Source organism: Miniopterus natalensis, chromosome 1, assembly GCF_054644295.1.
Source record: "Miniopterus natalensis isolate mMinNat1 chromosome 1, mMinNat1.hap1, whole genome shotgun sequence".
Classification (NCBI taxonomy): Eukaryota; Metazoa; Chordata; class Mammalia; order Chiroptera; family Miniopteridae; genus Miniopterus; species Miniopterus natalensis.
Genome location: NC_142081.1, coordinates 117,457,472 through 117,478,214, shown reverse-complemented (window position 1 = coordinate 117,478,214; position 20,743 = coordinate 117,457,472). Strand labels below are relative to the sequence as shown.

The 20,743-nt window shown below is 37.1% G+C and overlaps 1 protein-coding gene across 5 annotated transcripts in view; it reads left to right on the top strand.

The window, feature by feature from the left end:
* RSU1 (Ras suppressor protein 1) overlaps positions 1 to 20,743 on the top strand; it is a 170,426-nt gene that overhangs the window by 115,464 nt on the left and 34,219 nt on the right. The window contains exon 8 of one of the 5 annotated variants that reach the window (XM_016213231.2): positions 7,487 to 7,605. The exons of the other annotated variants lie outside the window; for them this stretch is intronic. Coding sequence (XP_016068717.1) covers positions 7,487 to 7,581 — 95 coding nt within the window. The 3' untranslated portion in view covers positions 7,582 to 7,605. Of the gene's footprint in view, positions 1 to 7,486; positions 7,606 to 20,743 lie in introns of those variants that run through there. 5 annotated transcript variants of the gene reach the window in all.

The following is a 20,743-nucleotide window of genomic DNA, read 5'->3' as shown; positions in this document are numbered from 1 at the left end:
GGATCAGTAAGAAGCTACATTGTATATTTAACAAAAATATAAGGTAACCTCTCTTTTAAGTATGTAGTAGGAGTTTTTGATGTCTCAAATAAATATTGGTTCATGAGAATTTCTAGTCTTTTGTTTCATCAGAAATTCATCCAAAAAATTATCTAATGTTTCTCAAGAGAGGTGTTATAGATACCATGGGCACATTGGGTAAAATGGTCAGTGAAAATGCTTTGTTTTAAACTTGTGAAAATAAGAATGTCAATGTGATAAATGTGTTAGATTATACCAGCTGTATGGGTGCTGCGGAATGCTTTTAGTCTAAATTTTGTAATTTACAGAAAAGCTATTATTTTAAAGTCTTTCCTGCCTGCTTGCATGGTTAACTAGTTTTAACCGTCTCTAAAAGGCACTTTAAAAAAAGAAAAAACACCCATGGGGGGTAGAGTATGGACAAAACAACAACAAAAAAGAAATGATAGTTTACGGGGACCCAATATTCTAATAGCTTCCTCAATATGAAAGATAGGTGTAGAGTAAAACAGAGAAACATGCCTATTAGAAATATTGTTGAACTTGTAAGCCAAGGTGCAAAAAGTTTGTACAGTAATTTGAAACCAAAGCAGTGTGGTAGAGAGAAGGAGTTGTGTGCAGTGATGCTGCCTGCGTGAGGAATTCAGAACTTCACTGCCAGGACTAGCCCTGGGATCTGGGGCAGGTTAGGGCCAGACGTGAAACACTCACGAAGCTAGAATGTTCACAGAGGCTGCACACTCCGTGAAAGTCAGGGCTGGAAAAAAGTTAGCTCACCAAGCAAAGGAGCAGACAATCAATTCTGCTTTTGCTATTGCTCTAAGGGGAGTAATCATCTCTCCTGAGAGTTTTCCACTATAAGCTTATTTTGGGGTGAATGTGTCATATAACTTTATAACTCTTGCAGGGTCATGTAAACCCTAGCCTAAAAAAATTAAATAACATGGTTCTCAATCAGTCGGACCCCTGTCACGTGGTGGAGAGACAAGCATGAATCCTCTTTAAAGGAACACATTAGCATCCGGTTCCCTTAGATTCCTATAGATTCAGCTTATAAAAGTTACCAAACACTCAGCAAAAACAATTACCGAATAGGGAAGAACGTAACCCAAATTTTACAAGCATCATAGGGACGGTAAACATTTACCTTACGACACTGGGATACTGAGTACTGACTATAAAACAAATACATGGGAAATATATAAAGGAAAAATTGAGCAGGGCATAAGCGACCATGAAAAGTGATCAGAAAGACTTCAAAAAGAACCAAATAGAATTATAAGAATGTCAAAATATTGAAAATGGGGCATGTCAAGAACTGTAAAGCATCTGAAATATTAACATAATACACATTTATAATTAAATTTTATAAATAAAAATAATTTTTAAAATTTTTATTTTTATTAGCTTGTTACAATTTTATGAATGCTATTTGAAGATGTGAGACTCCTAGGTGAGACACAAAGGACTTTATTACTCGGCTCAGTAAGTGGCATGAGCTCAATGTTCAAGCCAGTTCATCCTGATCCCCAAGTCCCTTGGGGGTATTGCAGAGAGTGGCTCCAGTGGACCCTGGGTATGCACTGAGTTTCAGGCACACCTAAAGTCACCTGAGCTTCGGCAAGCAGTCTTTGAGAATGGCCTGTAAGCAGATATGCTCTTCATCTTGGAGAGAGACATCATCTTTACTCTCTAGGACAGTAAACTAATCTGAACCCTGCTCCACAGAGACTCTGCCTCTGTCTTCTAAGGCTCTTCCCAGTACAGATAGCCTAGAATAGTTATCCCAGAACTAAAGCTGTCAGTGCCTCTGCTCACAAAATATGCAGAAGTATGAGAGTCCTCTGGGAAATTATTTATCAGTAGTGCTGAGGCAATTTGTTTAAAGTATAAAGACAGAATTTTCCAGAAGTGTTGAAAGATTGGAATCCTCTATAGAAGGAACACACTATACCAAGCAGCATAAACAAATACATATTTAGATATACCATGATGGGACTGTGGGATTTGTATCCAGACACAAAAGAGGAGACATTAAAAGCAGCCACAGAGAAAAGGCAGTTCAAATTGACAAGCTAGTTCTATAATTATTTGGAGAAGTGAAGGGTCAAAATTAACCAAGAGAGTCCTAAGAAGAACCAGAATAGCAGAGAAGGGGGTGCTTTATTTTATAGAGACCACAGTCTATTATAAACCTATAGTAATTAAGACAGTATGGTATTAGGGTATTAGTGTAGGCATAGACAACCCAATGGAACAGGATTGAAAGCCCAAACATAATCCCATGCCTATGTGCAAACTTGACTTATGACAGGATGAGTGTTGCAGATCAATGGGAAGATGATAAACTATTCAATAAATAATGCAGTTACAAGATTATACCTGTAGAGGAAAAAAATCAATCCGATTGTGACATATACCAAAGATCATTTCTAGGTGGATTAAATATTTTGACTCTAAATTACCAACAGGAAGTTTTTAAAAGAAAGGGAAAACTATGGAACTTTCAGTGAACAACAACAAAAGAAAAAATAAGAAAATATCTTTATGACCCCAAGCTCTTTGGGAGTCGGAGGAAGAACTGGCTGTAAACGTGATGTTGCTGAATGGTCTCCAACTGTATGTGTGGATCCAGGTTTGTCAAACTGTATCACACACATCCTGACAGTAACTGTTAAAGGACATGAGGCTGAAAATGAAGACCTAAGCAAAACCAGGGTATGTCAAGTTTGTTGTAGTCTCTTTACCAAGAATGACCTGCTGAAGAGATTTGATGCTCTGGTAGTTGAAGAACACTTTACAGTGGACACAAAAGTCTGTTCCTATGCTCTGACATGGAAACATGCAAACATAAAGCCATTTGAAGGGTCCTTCCCAGAATTTGAAGACCAGCAACAATGGTCATATGGTTTTGTAAATGAGAGACCACCAGGCCTCTTTTGGTAAGACTTTGCACTCAACTTAGTTTAATGCAGATTTGAAATGAGTTTTTTATAAAATAAAAGCTACACAGAATGTAAATTAAATAAAATAAAATAAATAGGGGAAGGATTTTTTACCCCAAACACAAAAAACAAACAATAAAGGAAAAAATTTGGTAAATTCAACTACATTAAAATAAGTTTTTGATTTATCAAAGAATAGCATTAACAAATTGAAAAGACAAATCATGAATGGGAGGAATTATCTGCAACATATTTTCTGACAATGGATTAGTGTTTAAAACAGATAAAGAAATTATATGAACTCCGGCTGGCGTGGCTCAGCAGTTGAGCATCGATCTGTGATCCAGGGGATTCCTGGAGATCAAGGTTCAATTCCCGGTCAAGGCACATGCCTGGGTTGCAGCTCTGTCCCTAGCAGGAAGTATGCAGGAGGCAGCCAGTCAGTGACTCTCTCATCATTGATGTTTCTATCTATCTCTCTCCCCCTCCTTTCCTCTCTCTGAAATCAATTTTAAAAATTTTAAAAAGAAATTATATGAATAAAATAAAAGGTAAAAGCTATGAACAAGCATTTCAAAAAAACATTAATGGCTGCTATTCATGAAAAATGATCAACCTCATTATTAATCAGAGACTACAAATAAAACCACAATGATGCCATTTTACAACTAACAGGTTGGTAAAATTAAAATTGGAACACTACTATTTGTGGGAAAGGATGTGGGGCCACAGGAATTCTCATGTTCTCTCTAATTGGGTTCATTCAAGAACCCAAGTAGACAAATAGAATCTACCATTTCTGTTGTGTCATATATAATGAGAAAAATAATTTAGGAAATTGTTACTGTTTTTCTTCACCACCATCAAGTTATCTTTTAAACTAGAATATTCTCTGATCAAACCTTGAACCTTCAGACAAACTTGATTCATATTTTCAAGGGGAAGGAAGTGTCTGCAGAGAAAGATCCACAGCAGACCAGGTGACACCAGTTTGTATGTTTGTTTAATCTCAACCCCCAAGATTAGATCATTCAAAAGAGAACATTAAGGAATAGTCTTCTAAAATACATTGTGGTTTTATTTTCTGTTGTGATTAAATTTGAAAAGTAGCATACAAAATGAAAACACAAGATATGCAGTGGTTCGAATAAAGGAAAAGGCACTAAAATTCCTTGTGTTTGAGGTGAAGAGAAATCATGCCACAAAACCTATTATCCACCAGAAGAATCCAGTAGAGGGCCAAGTTGGGTCTCGTCCTGAGTAAGGGGAAAGGTTACAGAACCTGATTGATGACTGTGGGTACAAGAGCTGTCATAAGATGACCTTGGGACAGCTGAAGATGACTGTGGGAGAGGGAAAACAAAGAATTTCCTGCACTTTTGGTATCTCGTGGGGTAATGTGTACATACTCTTATTATTTAACAGCTTGTTTATTAAAAATTCTTACTGTTTGAATTAAACTAGATAATCAAGGCAGTTACCAAATTAACCAGATAAGCTCCAACAAGTACTAGAAGTTACCATTTCAAGGGGAAATTTCTCAGCATGGATTTGAAACTTGTCAAACTGTGTGGCAGTAGACTAGCTCTGAATCAATCAATATTTCTGCCTGGAAGTCACATAACCTCAGTGAGAGATTAATGTGGTTACTGTTGGACTCTGTTCTCCATCAGCTAAGTATGTACACTTGTCATTCATATTTTGTTTTTAGCTTGTTACACTAACAGAAAAATCTCTTCGGAATAAAGAACCAGTTTTCTGAGCATGTGAAACTATACTGTATTTGCATATTTCCAGGATTTAAAGGGTAGAGTGTTTTTCCTTGGAACATTGTTTATCTGGTTCTTCTGTTTATATGGTATTGAAACACATTATTGACAGCTACTAATATGTCTGTCTCTCATTTTGTTTCTTCTGATTGTGAATTTTTTTGTTTAAATATTACCAGAAACAAGGAATTTTTTTTATTATATGACGTATTTCCAAAAAATTTTCAGTAAAATTTCTCACTTTGTTAAAGCCACTTTCCTCTTTGAATTACATAGTGTTCATAGAAGTACATTGTAAACCGATTCTGTTAGGTCAGGTAAGTCATTCCAGTTTTACCTCAGTTAATTCAAATATGTGATTGGGCATCTCCTGGTGTACACGTGGTTGGTCATGATGCATGATGGAAAGGAATTCTGAAACTACCTAAAAATCCTTGTTTAAATACATTTATTTTATAAAACAAGCCCCTACCACCACCAGCTAAAACTTGAGCTGAAGTGGAATTCTTTAGCTGGTGTTCACTTTATTTTGCATATGAAGTAATAATTTTCTTAACAAATAAGTAAGCAAACATAAACTTAACCTCATTTACAATAACAACAATTGGGAATGACAGGGTGCTCCACAAAATATAATTGAGTAAATAATTGTTCAACAGTATGATCAAAAGCGGTGCAGCTTTTTAAAGTTGTGTTGTAAAAAACAAAGCTGTGTTGTGTAAGTCTAATGATTTGAAGAAATTTTATAACATATTATAAATGTAAAAAGCAGACAGTATACCTGTACCTCTAAGCTAATTTGTATTTTAAAAATAGATTTAAATGATACACCTTAAATATTAATAGAAATGTTCTCAAGTGGCAGGATTGTGTTGTTTTTGTTCTTTATGTTTTCTGCTTCACATTTTTCTCAAATTACATGCAGCTTTGTAATTTATAACTTTTACTAAAAACATGTAAATGTTTATAAAAATTTCATAATTAAAAAAACTAAGGAAAAAAGGAATCTCATACTCTTGTATTTTTATTATCACAGCAGTATTCAAAATAATTATAGAATTCTCAATTATATATGCATTATTATATTACATGTATGCAAAATTATACATAATGTAATTATATAACTATGGAACACGTATACCACGTACTCTGCTAAGCCTTTATATAAGTTCTTTTATTGATTGCTCAGAATAATCTGAGGTTGACAGAAAATGTAATCATTCCTACTGTATAGATCAGCAAACTGAGGCTTTGAATAAGTTCTTTGCCCTCAGTAATGCAGCTCCTTTGAACCATTCCTTCCAAGTCAAAAGTCCATGCTTTTTAAAAAATTATTAATTTTCCTTTTTTTTTTTTAGACAGGAGAGAGAGACAGAGAAAGGGAGAGAGAGAAATCTATGTGAGAGAGAGACATCTGTTGGTTGCCTCCTGTACACATGCTGACATGGGATCAAACCTGCAACCTGGGCATGCGCCTGGACCAGGAATTGAACCCAGAACCCTTTGGTGCACAGGAAACACTTCAAACAACTGAGCCACACTGGCTGGGGCACAAGTCCATGCTTTTAGTCAACACACTTTCCTTATACTTTTGGGGTTATTGTGTATTAGCAAGTTTTGCCTTGATTATCACATTTCTTGTTTTTCATTCCTCATTGTGGAAAAAGATAAAAATTTCATTTGAGAGGAAATTTTTCAGTATTGTCACAATTGAATTGAAACAGGTAGTTCACACCTATATTATATCCTCAAGTATTTCCTAAGCATTAGGTTGAATTTTGCACATTTTCTTGAATAATGTAAAATGCATTTTTTTGAAGTGCTAGCTTTTTATTTCTTTATTTTAAAATGTTTAAATTTCAGTATAGTTGGTCAAAATGCATTTTTCTGTTGAGGAAGAAAAGGCCCAAGTGGGTTGCGTCAATGATCGTGATTATGAAATCCCCACTAACGGATTTCCTTCATTATGGGTTTGTGTGTGTTTTAAATTAGGAATAAGCACAGTGAGCCAAATATGCAAGCCATTTGTGTTTCAGGGTCACCCTGACCCTCTTACGCTACACAGTTGGAGTTCCTAGAGGCTGTATGGGAAGAAGAGCATATTAATGCAGAATCCTACTTTAGTGTTTAGGAATCCTAGCAGTCTAACTTGAGAACGCGTCTTCTGGGAGCAGCCAAGGTACCCATTAGCTCTGGTGTCACGTTTGGGCCTCGAACTTCTGTGAAATCCCTTTGGGTGTACCATTTCCCCCACTTTTTGTAAAACTTCTGAAAAGCACATCCCAGTAAGTAATCCACAGAAAATGCAGTCCTATGGTATTATCTTCTTCCTGCTTTTCTGAAGTCAGGTATGATTAACTTCAGTCAAATAATAATAGAAATTGTACTGAAATAATAAAATAATATTTAATATTTTTACTCAAAGAGCCCTTTGGGCTATAAATATTTAGCTGATACATATTTGAATACCCAAGTGTACCTTGTTGCAGATTTTCAAACCAATGAATGGGTGAATATTTCAGACAAGAAATTCTTGATTGTTTCAGGTTATGCACTCAGTTCCCAGAACATTAACACCCACCAGTCCTGTGTGGAGGTAGGCAGGGAAGCTTGATCACCACTATGTGAAGCTCATAGTGGTTTGCATTTTATACATCACACACACACTATGTACACAGAGTATTGTTTTGTGAGTATTATGAGTAGGAGATCTGTTTGCATCCTGGTCTTTTCCTAATTGTGTATCCGTAGGCACATCTCTGAACTATTCCTATATTTCATCAACTTTAAAATGGGGATACCATGAAGAGCCTATTACAGGGCAGAAGCTTGTTTATGAAAAGTAGCTAACATATGTCCGAGTTGTACAGATATGAGGTATATTACTTCTTTCCTTTTCTTACCCTCTTGAGCACTAAATATTTAAGCCTTTGGGAAGATTGTTTTTCTAAATAGTGACTCAAAATGTGATGATTTGTCTCTGCTGTGCTCCTATGTCTTCCCCCCCCACATGTGCTATGTTCTCCATTTTACATCTTTCTATTTTTAAAGAAAACTTTATAACAGATTCTTAATTTTCCATCAAATGCATTAAAATTAGTGTCTACTTTTGAGTTTTAAAAAATTCAAAATGTGATTACATACCTGTAATGTACAGACTATATGTGTATAGTTCCCTGAGTTTTGACAAATGAGTATATTTGTATAACCAACACCCCAGTCAAGGTACAGTAGTCCCCCCCTTAACTGCGGTTCCACTTTCCTTGGTTTTGCTTTCCACGGTTTCAGTTACCCACGGTCAGTTGTGGTCTGAAAATATTAAATGAAAATTCTGGATATAAACAGTTTATAAGCTGTAAACTGTTCCTGCAAACTGAACAGGTATGTATGTCTAGGGCACTGCATACCAGGGTTCGGCACTACCCTAGGTTTCGGGCATCCACTGGAGGTCTTGGGCTGCGTCTTCTGTGGATAAGGGGGAATAACCATAGGATATTTTCCACATCCTTGAAAGTTTGTCTTTGGTTCATTTCTCCAGATTCTTACTTGATTTTCCTGCCTTGGTGCAGGTGAATCACCTACTTCTTCACATTGTCAGTGCCTCTCAATAGCTTCAGAGCAGACATTTCTCAATTAGCCCCTTTCGGGGTTGACATGCTTTTTGAATGAGAGAAAGTTTGTTTGCTTTTTCTATATGAATTTTCCTGGTCTCTTTGCCTGTCTTCCCACTTGTAACTGGTGCTAGCAATATATTTTATGGTTTAGCGCCACAGAGAATCAGCCTCCAAAGAGGTCATTGAGGGGTCATGAAGGGCTCCATATAAGAAATGTTATAGTGTCGTCTCTGAAATTTATCTTACATCATCTGACCCCTGCTATTACTCAGAATTTATATATTTTGGGGATACATAAATGCTTTCTCCCCTCAAAAAATTTGATAACATAGTAAAAGTCTGGGTTACTGTCAATTTTAGGAAACTCAACACTAAACTGGCCATTCCTGTGCAGTAGAAATATTTTGTTCATTGGCTTCATTTCTTTTCCCTCTTGCAAATACATGATTCTTGTTCAAAACTCACCATCTTGAATTTTTAATTATTTATGATTTTTCAAAATGCCTGCCTTAGATAAAAAACAGTATCTATAAGTAAAGTTTTTAAAGTACTGTTAAAAGTTGCCAGTCATCACTCTATTTTTATTCTTTGAATTAATAGCTAACCTAATACCTTTAGAGTAATATTTCAAATGAGCATTGCTTATTGGAACTGTTTTGAAAAGTAAAGTGTGTTTTCCCACCTTCCCTGTATATTTACACCTCCTCGATTCTGCTTTATGGGCAGCAAAAGCATACTTGTCACTATTTGCTGTAAATTGAAGCTTTTAATAACTATGTCTGTTCTACAACATTTGTCAGCTTTGAATATTCTGTCAGTAGAATATAAAAATAGCAGGGAAACTCAGCAGCAGTGACACTGAGAATTTATTTGCTTATACTAAAGGAAGGTAAAAAATATAATCTTGAAGGGTGAGCATTTGGCATTTTCCCTTCAAATAATGCAAATTAGAACTGGCTCTTGCTCAAATAAAATTTAGATGAAAAGTTAGCAAAATAAATGAATAAGTTTTATCATTAAACACTGAACACTTTTTAACCTAGAAAAAAATCCCAGAACATCTTTAACCAGAAAGAAGGGAATAAAGGGGTTATTTCAGATCATTGATTCAATCATATATGCTTTGTTTGACACAAGCTTGAAAAACAGGTTTTATAAATGCATAAAAAGAAACATGATTGCTCAGTAAAAACTTTGATGCATATAGCATTTAAATTTTTATACTATTTTGCAGTAAAAATTGATGTTCAGAGGATTATCTTGGATATGTGACAATAAAAAATTAATTTACGTAATAAAGATGATTTGAGTAAATCAAATCTAAATAAATTTCATGGTCCACATTTTGGTCCACATTTTAAATTGCATGTGTCAGTTATTAATATTAAAAACATGAGTGAAATATATATTATGAAGAATCCACTGCTTTCTCTTTTTAGATAAAAACAAAAAGTGTTTCATGACTCCCTGTTGTTGCTGATTTCCGGTTTGCTAATTTGAAGTCAGTTCTTGTTATTATGCCTTTCTTTTCTATACCTACCTAGTTGTGAAAGAGTCTCTTCCCAAAAGATACCTTTATCATTATCTTTATCAATAACAACATTTATATAGCACTTACTGTGTGCCATGTTTGATAGGCATTGACGATAGGTCAACAATATTTTGAGTAGGAAGAAACATGTTGTTAAAATCATGCTTAGTTGTGCTTACTGTACAGTCTTCATTTAAACCTCTATTGTACAGAAAGGTGATTAATGAGACTCCATGAGCCTGCTTATTCCTGTCAACCTTGTGACTTGCCTGCAAATATAGAGCATTTAAAAAATAACCTCAATGAGCTAAAGAGGTGGTCCCTACTATTACAGAATGGATATGCCTGTGTTTTACTTTAGTTTCATGTTAGCGTTGTTTCATTACTGCAGATTGAGCCTGATGGAAAAAGCAAATTAATTATTGTCAAAATTAATGAGATAATTGCATGCATGTAATTTCCCAGGGCACTCTACAAGTGTGTTTCTTCCTGGTGAGAATTGCCTAGTCCTAATTCATCATTTCAAGAGATGGTGGAATTCAAAAAGAATTTTAAATGGCAGGATGTGTTTTTGGTTTGGTTTTAAATAAAAGTCTGAAAATAGAGTTAAATACTATAAAAGTTTTTGACAGTGGCAAGTTGGGAATTTATCGTTGTGTTTGGGTTTGTTCGTTTTTCCAATAAACATACTATGTCTCTTAATAAATTTCATTTCAACCAAGATTAAGGAGTGATTTCCATTAAAATTGGAATGTAAGTCAAACAATGATTTGTGAAGATAGTTGTATTCTTTTCTGCAGAGGATTTTCATACTGAATTCAATGAAGAATTCAGTTCTGTTGTCTAGCCCCCTATAAAAATCACTTAATAAGGAAGGCAGGAGACTATAATCTCACTTTGTCACTTTCACTACCCTGTTTTTTCGAGATACTGGTAACAAAGCCTGTGGTTTAGTTTTCTTTCGTTTGGTGCCTCTCCTGTATAGAAAAGTTAACATTTTTATTTGTCTCCTTTATTAGCTCTGATTTTAAATACCTCTTGGGATTTACAAAGCTGTGTCTTGGATTCTTTCTGGGACAACATTTCTTTTTAAATTCTGATAAGATTCTTTTCCCCTTTGAATGTGCCTTTTCTTTTTAATTTTGTTAATTGATTTGGATAAATAAGCTGTTCCAGTTGTTTGGGTATTGAAGAAATAAGATACATATCTCGCAGGAAAGTAATTTAATCCTCAGAATTCACACATGCTGAATATTGTCTTGGGCATTCACAGGGGCCACTTATAATCTGCGCTTTGTTACGGTGTTTGCCTTGCTTATGAGTAAATGTGAGTGAAAACCTTTTGAAGTAAAAGCTTGCATTGATGGTTCAAAAAATAAATTAAAAATGAAGATGAGATTGTTTAAACCTTTGAGCAAGTTTATAAGGTTCTCATGGCATATTTTAAAGAGATATTTAAATGGATTTCCCTTAACTATTTAAAAGTCTCAGAACAGAACCTCGTGTTAGTAGAAAGAGAAAGATGAATATACTACAGAAAAGTCTTTCTTTGTAAATAAATGAAATCTAAAAGTCATCTGCCTTAACTAATGCTTTTAAACTTTGTGACTTGGGCAAATTTAATTTTTGTTGCCCCACTGTTTACTATTTTTAATAATTAGGGTAATAATAAATTTGAAAAACCAGTATCTTGCTTTTCAACAGTAATTATGGAAACTCTTGTTCTAAATCTTCTGTATATATTCCAGGTACATTTAGTTTTCTGTAAACCATACCTTTTAAGTGTGAGGTGAATCATTGCATTTCGTATGTAATTTCCTAAGAAATGAATTTCGTTGTTTTAGCCATCTCATCTCTCCCTCTCTCTCTATTGCCTCCCTCCTGCTTCCTCAAGCAGTTATAAACTTGACTCATTGGAGATTGCAGCTTCTCCTGCGAGTGTCTGCGGTTCAGACTCTCCTAACAAGCTTTGACATATTTTCACGGGCAATATGAGGGAGAAAACCAATAAACAGTATATGCAGAGAGTCAGCAGATTAGTGAGCATCGGAGGAATCAGATTAGGTGACTTTTATAGTTTAACTCTCTTTGAACTACTTTAGTTTCCCCAAAATGATTAGTCTTCCAGAGACTGGAAAAAAAAGTGATTCAGAGAGACTTCATTCCGAAGTAAGCACTTAGTTTGGTGACCACTCCAGTTCCTGCTTATGTGCCAATCAAAGACTAGCCAGATGCCAGAGAGCTCACACGTTATTGGTTTTTTAGCAGTTTTATTGAGATATAACTCATAAACCATACAATCCATCCAGAGTGTACAGTTCAGTGACTCGTAGTATATTCATCCAGTTGGCGTCCATCACCACAGTCTATCACAGAACACTTTTATCATCCCCAAAGGAAAACCCACACCCCTTAGCACCATGCTCAACCTTCTCCCCAGCCCCTGGGAACCACTAATCTACTTTCTGAATCCAGACAGTTACCTGCTCTGGACATTTTATGTGAATAGAACCATAAAATATGTGCTCCTTTGTGACTGGCTTCTTTCACTTTAGCATGTTGTCAGGGTTCATCCATGTATTAGTGTTTCATTCCTTTTTATGGCCAAATAATATCCCATTGTATGGTTATACCACGTTTCATTTCTCCATTCATCAGTTGATAGGTTTTTAGGTTATTTCCACTTTTTTTTTTTGGCTTTTATGAATAACGTTGCTACACTGTAAGCATTTGTGTACAAGCTTTTGAGTGGACAAATGTTTTCATTCCTCTTAGGTATTGCACCTAGGAGTGAAATTGCTGGGTCTTACTGTAACTCTGTTTTCAACCAATTAAGGAACTACCAGAATGTTCTTCAAAGCATGGGCACTAATTTACATTCCTCCAGCTATGTCTGAGGGTTCCAGTGTCTCCAACCCCAGCCATTACATGCTGTTGCTTGTCTTCCTGATCACAGCCATTATAGTGGATGTGAAGTGGTATCTCGTTGTTTCGCTTTGCATTTCTCTAATGGCTGTGATATTGAGCATCTTTTCATGTGCATGTTCACGTTTTCATATTATCAGTCACAGTATCTTACAAACTGATTCTTCCTGCCATAGTCTCTGATGAAACCACTGTTCAGAAGTATGAACCTGTGCCATGTCTGTACTGACCCCTGAAGCTGGAAAGGGCTCTGGGCTCTGTCTCAGTGACATACAGGGAAGGACAGAAAAACATGTTAACTAATATATGAAATGAAGTCTTTGGGGAGCTGTGATGGAAGGAAGGGTGGGCAGAAAACAGTGGAAACACGGATGGAAAGGTTTAATTCTGCCAGAGGAAGAGAAGGGGATTAATCGAGAGAAAACAAGTCACAGAGAAGATATTGGTTTGCCTGTGAACAGTTATGTCTCAGGCATTGAACCAAGGAGGGGGACATGAGAATGAAAAGACATGGTTCCTGACTGTATTAAGAGCAATCAGTGGCCGTTTTGGGTCTTGACTTTTCACTGTCAAGGTGTTTTAGAGCACAGCTTAGCATATGGCAGCACTTCTGACCTGGCGTGTTTCTCCCTCACCCTCCCAGGTGGGGGAGAGCTCTCTCGTATGAGGTAAGAATGGGGCAAGATATCACATTGCTGAACGAGAGCTGTGTCCATTTGGTCTGGAAACTGCTTTTGTTATTGTTGTTTTTTAATACAAGTGAGAATTCCTTTTAGTGCCCAGTTGATACCTGAAAAAAAAAAATCCTTTTAGAAAAAAATGTGATTAATAACCTTCAGTTTATGAAATATGAAATGACCTTCCTAGGGCTTTCGCATTCGTGAAATTTTTTTTCATGTCTTTTTTTTATTATTCTTTCTCTTTCTGATGCTTTTATAATAGTTTTGGAGAAAAAGATCAGCTTTCTTGAAGCATGAAGATAAAACCACTTAATGTACTAAATCACACCTAGAGCACTTCTCCGCTTTAAAATTCTCCTAAATGGTCTTCACAAGGTATACAGAAGTAACTTACAGTATTCTCAACCAGCCGAAGTCCTCTTTTATGTTTACTAAATTTGCAACTCTGAGGTGATATTTTATTTATTTTTTAATTTTTTTATCCTCCCCCAAGGATATTTTTTCCATTGCTTTTCAGAGAGAGTGGAAGGGGGAAAGAGAGAAGCATCGATGTGAGAGACACTGGTGAGGGCTGAGGTGATAGAAGCCATATAAAATGATTGTACCCATTGGTCAGGACGTTTGATGCTTTAAGGAAAAACAGATTTGTATCTCGATACTTCTGGAACCTTTCTAACATTGCTGCTCCCTCCCCCCAAAAAAAAAGGTTTCTGAGAAATCAGAGCTATTAAATACATACAGCTTCTTTGCCTTTATTTTTCTATAGATAAAATTACATGAGGAACAAAGGGCTTTCTGGAATGCTTTCATGGAAAAATAGCCTATTGCAGAAATGCCATGAAATAATTAAAGCTCAGTCATTTATACTAGTGTTTTCTTAGATATAGTAATTTTACACGTACATGTTTTTGCTTAAAAATCACTTTTATTAATAGCAGTGTGACACCTTTCATTCCTAGTCCCTTTGCTATGACTATTACTCCAGTTCATCATCAATATTCCTTTTCTTCTTCCTGCAGACACATTTAGCATGCACATCAGAACTCCACACTCTGCATGACAGTTAATTCCGTAGGCCTCGGAGACCCACAGAGCTGGTCAGATCCTGGTGTCACCACTATTTAGCTGTGTGACCTTGAGCTAGTCTTTTAACTTCTATCACATCTCTGTTTTCTCTTTTGTAACATGTAAAATCAGTAGTTGTACACATCCTAGGGCTATTGTGAGACATAAATAAATAGCACATGAAAAGCACAGGGCAGAGCACCTGGCACGTGGTGCACAGAAACTGTGTAATCTACCGCTGCTGTCTTTGTGATGAAATCTGCTTAGGAGAATTTAAATTTGATCCCTTAGACTATTGAGAAACATTTTTTTTGGTTTTGGTTTTCTTTTGTTAATCTTCACCCGAGGATATTTTTCTATTGATTTTTAGAGAGTGGAAGGGAAGGATGGGGAGGAAGAGAGAAAAAGAGAGAGAGAGACATCCATGTGAGAGAGACACACCAATTGGTTGCTTCCCACACACGCCCTGACCAAGACCAGAGATTGAACCTACAACCCATGTATGTGCCCTTGACTGGGAATTGAACCAGAGACCCTTTGGTGCTCAGGACAATGCTCTAACCACCGAGCCACACCACCCAGGGCTCAAGAAACATTTTTGTGGTGTTGATAAGTCACTGTGAAAGCATGAACTTCCTACCTAATTTGTTAAGTCATCTCCATCTTGTTATGTAGGGGATAGGTTGATGATGATCATCTCCACAGCTTATATTTATTGAAGGCTGGGCTGTACTAGGCACAGCTCAGGGTATTGGGGGGAGGGGGGTGTGTGGAGAACTGTACTTGTATTTTCTAATTTAGCTTAACAGTGACCCTATAGAGCAGGTGTTCTTTGTATCTCCATTGTGTAGGTTTGGAAACAGACCCAGAGAAGTTAGATAACTTTCCCAAAGTCACATCCTTAATATAGATGGCACCAGATTGATAACTATACAGATCATTTTACATATTGATCATTTTTATATGTGAGTGAGAATGAATTATGATACAGAATTTGTCATTTTAATTCTTGGAAGGAGGCAGAGTAAGGGAACAAGAGTTCACGATATACTTTTTGTTCCTAATCTAAGTTTTTTGTGTAATAATTCATAAAGTAATATATTTAAGTAGTTCATTGTCAAAAGTGATACGTTGCTTCATAAAGCATTAAGCTTACTAATCTAATGAATTATTTAATGTATGAGTATTACTCACATGCTGAAAATGACTTCTATATCTCAATAAGTATCCACTAGAAATCCACTCTGAAGTGAAGGGTAGCCATCACTCTTGAGGCATTTATGCTATATCACTTCTCAGTAACAGATGGCATCTGCTATTCTTTTCTATAAGTCATCGCCATGTGTTTGATGTTCAGAAAAATTTGTATGACCCACAGGACCAGGTGTTATTGGACTGACTTCTCTTGCTGTATTCTGATTCCTAAATAAAGCAGTTTTGTACAGACCCTTAACTGTCCTTCATGGTAGGTTCTCTGACAGCCATCCTGAGTTAGAAATCCCTTTGTTATGAAAATTTTGATCACTTCTCTTTGTCTCTTGAGTAAATGAAGCAGTAAACCAACGAACTGATCAAAAAGGACTTTTTACCTTTTCACCTCTTAGAATTATTATTTAATTTTAAAGCATTGATACATTTTTGTTCTGGCTTATTATTTAAAGAAGAAGCCTGAGGGTTTACTGTACATAAATTATATACCAGGAAACCTGACTTTTAAAAAGTAAAGCGTAAATATTTGAAATCTTGAGACTAGCAGCAAAGAATCATATATAAATTTATAATAGGAAATTCACAAGGATTTTGTTCTATATGGTGGTTAGTGTTTTGGGAATAGGTTTAAGTCTAGTGCTTTTACAAAATAAATTGTTATTTCAGGGCCATTTAGAGAATATCTGTCTAGATGAGTAGAAAAGAATGTTATAGATAGGGTTTCAAGAGTAATGGTCTGATTTTACACAACACTGTTACTCCTCCAAAGCCAAGAATGATGTTTCTTTGTTTACTTATCATATGAAAACATGTCATCTTGGGTATAATTAATGGCCAGAAAATTTTAGACAAAAGAAAGTGGCTCTTCCCCAGCACGCAGCAAACAGTCTGTGAAAAATCACTGGTGGCAAAAGTTAGAGAGCCAGTTCTATAGCTGGTAGTAGATTCTATTGCCGAGCAGAGTGCAAAGTCAGAGGCCAGCATTGGTGCAGCTTCTGCCTTTAACATGCCCTGTACGGATCTCTACGGAGCAGCACTTCATTCTTCTACAGCAGCTCTTCTGTGTTATTCAGGGTTTGGTTTTCCAGACCACCTATTACCATGTTCGTTGCTTCTTTTGTTCCTCTCCTACCTGCCTGCCTAAAAAAGCATGTGTGACTGCTTTTTTAGTCACATTATTAAAGAGAATATCAGAAAGTGACTATCTATGGTAGGTGACAGAGGAAATCAAAATTAGACTAAAATCAGACTGATATCCATGATCACTTCCATCCCTACTTCCATGCCCATGGAAATTCAAGAGCAGAATTTTTTGTGAACATGTAATGCCAAGTTTACAAAAGGGAGCCGTATCTGAGGCTCTTAGAGCAGAAAGGAATCACCTGGGACACTTTCTAAACTGAAAGCAACCAGCTTACCAGAAATCCCCTGGCCAGGGCCTGCACACTTGCCCCTCCACCATGTGGTGCACGTTTCTGACACCCCTGGACAGCCAGGTCCATGAACAGAAAGACCCAAGTCCTTGCTCTGTGGTTGTTCTGAAAGACATGAGTTTATAACCACCACTACCATATGCTGGAGAGAGAGAGAGAGTGTGTGTGTGTGCAGTGTGTGTATAAGTAACCTTTTTTAATTCTTTGAGGAAAAAAATACTTGATAACATAAACAATGAGTGGCAGGTCATCCTGTCAGGTGTATGTGGTTCTACAGAGCCTTGAATTTACTGATGGTGATGGTGGGAAGGATATTGGTCATCTTCTTGCCTAATATTAATGTGGTGAGGGGACCCATTGTTCAGCTCCATTCCTTCAGTCACCTGTGTTCATTGAGCACTTATTTTACATTCACTGCAGGCCTTCTCCTAAGGGATTTGTAGGTGAAGATAGATATGTCCCCTGCATATAAGTGCTATACAATGCAGTAGGGGAGACACACCTAATCAAATATCTCATAGATCGATATGTGTTATAAACTGTAGTGAGTATGAAAATGGAAAAGTACACTGTGCTGTGGGAGCTAGTACCAGGGGACTTGACAGCGGAATGAAGCTCTGAAGAGTGACAGGAGCTAACCAGATGAGAGAAGGAGGAGGGTGAGGGATACCAGCATCAAGCCTGGAAGGACGTTCCTGGCAGAGAAGGCTCGCTGCACATGCAGTGTCCCTGTGGCAAAGAGGGCCGATTCACTCGAGGAATTGACAGCGCTCATGTCCCAGGTGAAGTCCAAAATCTGGGCAGGAGCCGCCTCGTACTGGCTGCACCCATGTGAAGGATTTTTACCCCAGAGCAAAGGGAAATGGCAAGTGTGTAATGCAGGGAGATTTGCTCTTTGGAAAGATCGCTTTAGACTACAGGTCGAATGGAGTGAAGGGTCCAGTAGAAGGGGATACCCATGGCCAGAGCAGGGGGTGATGAAGAGGTTGAGAACGTTACTGAAGGTTGAGAATTTGGTAGCACTTAGGTGATGAGTGGATAGAAGAGGGAGAAGGTCAAAGATGTGTTGCGTTACCACTGCAGGTAAAATAAGTACAGGGTCAAAAATTCAAAATAACCAGAATCTAAAAAGCCATGTATTCTGTCCCCTCCCTTCCCCTGACCTTTCTCTTCCTACTTTTCCCCTCTCCTCCCCTCCCTTACCCTCTTTCTCTCTCCATCTCTCCCTCTTTCCTACCCTCATAATTTTCTTAACTTCCTGGTTTAACTCATGAAGAAAGAAGAAAGATTGGGTGCTTACAAAGAAACTTTGGTCAGTAACTTTGGAGCTACCCAAAGATTGATCAGTTTCTATTAATATGAAATGGGGCTTTGATATGAAACCATTCTAAAATAGATTGTCTCATTCATATTAACAGCATACGACTTCTGAGCACTTACTTCCAAATTGCTGCCGAGATAACACATGAGCTGGCTGGGTGGTTTCTAGCTGGTACACTGAATGTCTGCATGAATTGCAGTGTTGCTGTAAATATTTCTGGGCACAGACAGGTAGATGCAATAGGAAAAACCCGAACAAATTCTTAAGATGCCAATATTGTCACAGAGTCTCCATGCAGAATGAAGTTGTTTGACAAAGTGTTTCCCTGGTGATTTGACTGCAGATGAAAATGTCTTTGGCAATAAAATTCTGTGCTTGAGTCGCTGCTCTGTGCACTCATCAGTCAGCAAATGACATATCAAGGATCTTTTTTGCTGGATTAGTTAATATGCTGGCAGAAATATGTGAAACATTGTTATTCCTCTCAATTTCTGTGCATGGATTTTTTTTCTATCTTTGAACATACGTTAATTTACCAAAATATTTGCCAGCTGTAAATCTATGACTGATCAATAGGATTGCATTAAAACAGAGATGGGCAGTTTGTTATTAGGAGGGTTTTCTTAGTTACCAGGACTAGAAGACTTACAATAGCAAGAGATGCTGTTTTCCCATCATTTGCAAATAGTTTCAGGGAGATTTAAGGGTTGGTAAGGCAATTAGGAGTGAAGCATATTTTAATTATAGTAACTGGATAAGCTGTATACAGCCTTATGAATTAATATGTTATTTAATAGGTCACAGTCACGTGTGACTTTAATCACACTTCTTATTGTAGCCAGTTTCATTAGCAGTGGTGTTTTATAACTTATAATAATTTATACATAATGAGTTCAGAAGTTGCATTTGCGTAATATAAAGAAATAATTTACGCCATATATTACCACTCAGCAACAGGAACAGAGTCCAGCAGGATCACAGTACTTTTCATAATGAGGTCATTTTACACTTAATTCTGTGGATGCCAAGTCTGGTTTCACAGAGTCATTTAAGAAACAGGAGAGAAGACGAATCACGATCATTTCACATGTATTTAATGAGCATGAGTTATCCAGTGAAGTAAACATTCATTCTTTCCATTGTGAAAACTATGAGGGTGTGGAATTCATGCTGTACTGGAGAATTTTCGTGTCTAACACCACCCCCACCCCCACCCCACCCCCACCAGGCTTCGGTGCATGTCGGAAGCTGTTCTGTGGACTGGATTGAGCTGTCTGTATTTTAACGGCACCCATGTCATACTTTAGCTTAAGTTTTGCAAAGCCTCCATGTATCCTCACCTCTGGGTCTCCACTGCCATCTCAGGGACAGCCTATCCTCATCTTACCCAAAACTAACCTCCTTAAGAGCCCTTGTGAGAACACCTCAGGCCCCTGTCCTTGCGCAAAAGCAAGGAAATGCACACTTGGTGATTGACAGCTTTGCAGCAGGCACAGGGCTAGTTTAGTTTACACTTGTCATTTCATAAAGATTTTATTTAAAAATCATAAGCCCAGTGGGACTTTAGTTCTGGAAAGTCTTTTGAGGCCACAAAGTGAAAGTGGAGGATCTTCAGGCTAGGGCAATCTGCATACAATGCAGGAATAGTAATAGGTTCTGAGCTGAAGAAGGGTGTTATGTTCAAGTGAGCTTGAAGAACCTTGGGAACTGTTTTCTGATATGTGAGTGCTCATGTTTGGTATCCAGCCAGGGCATACGGAGTGCAGTATTTTCCAAATTTCATTGACATAGAACCGTTTTCAGAAGAGTGCCTTTCCCTGGGTTATTTCCTCTATAAAATATATAAATATGTGAATATATAAAACATAGAAAGTACAGTTACACTGTTTAGTCCATGACAAAAATTTTGTCAAGGTAGGGGAAATACTGTACGTTCATATGATTTTCAAGCTGTGAAGTGCTGTAAAAGAGCAACAGATTACGACTATTTTTCTCCCTTGATCTTGCTGGAAATAGTGCCTGAAAGAACCATGTGCCACATCCTTTAATGGTTCAGATTCCAGTGATCTGGAGACTGTTGTGTGTCCCCCCTTCTTCCTGCCGTCCTCCACACTGGCAAATCACTTCTTAATTTGAGGATTCATATTACTAATTACAGAAAATTATCATTAGTCCACAGTGATCTGAGCATTCCTTTTCAGTGGGTTTTCTAGTTGTGTTCCCGATGCTT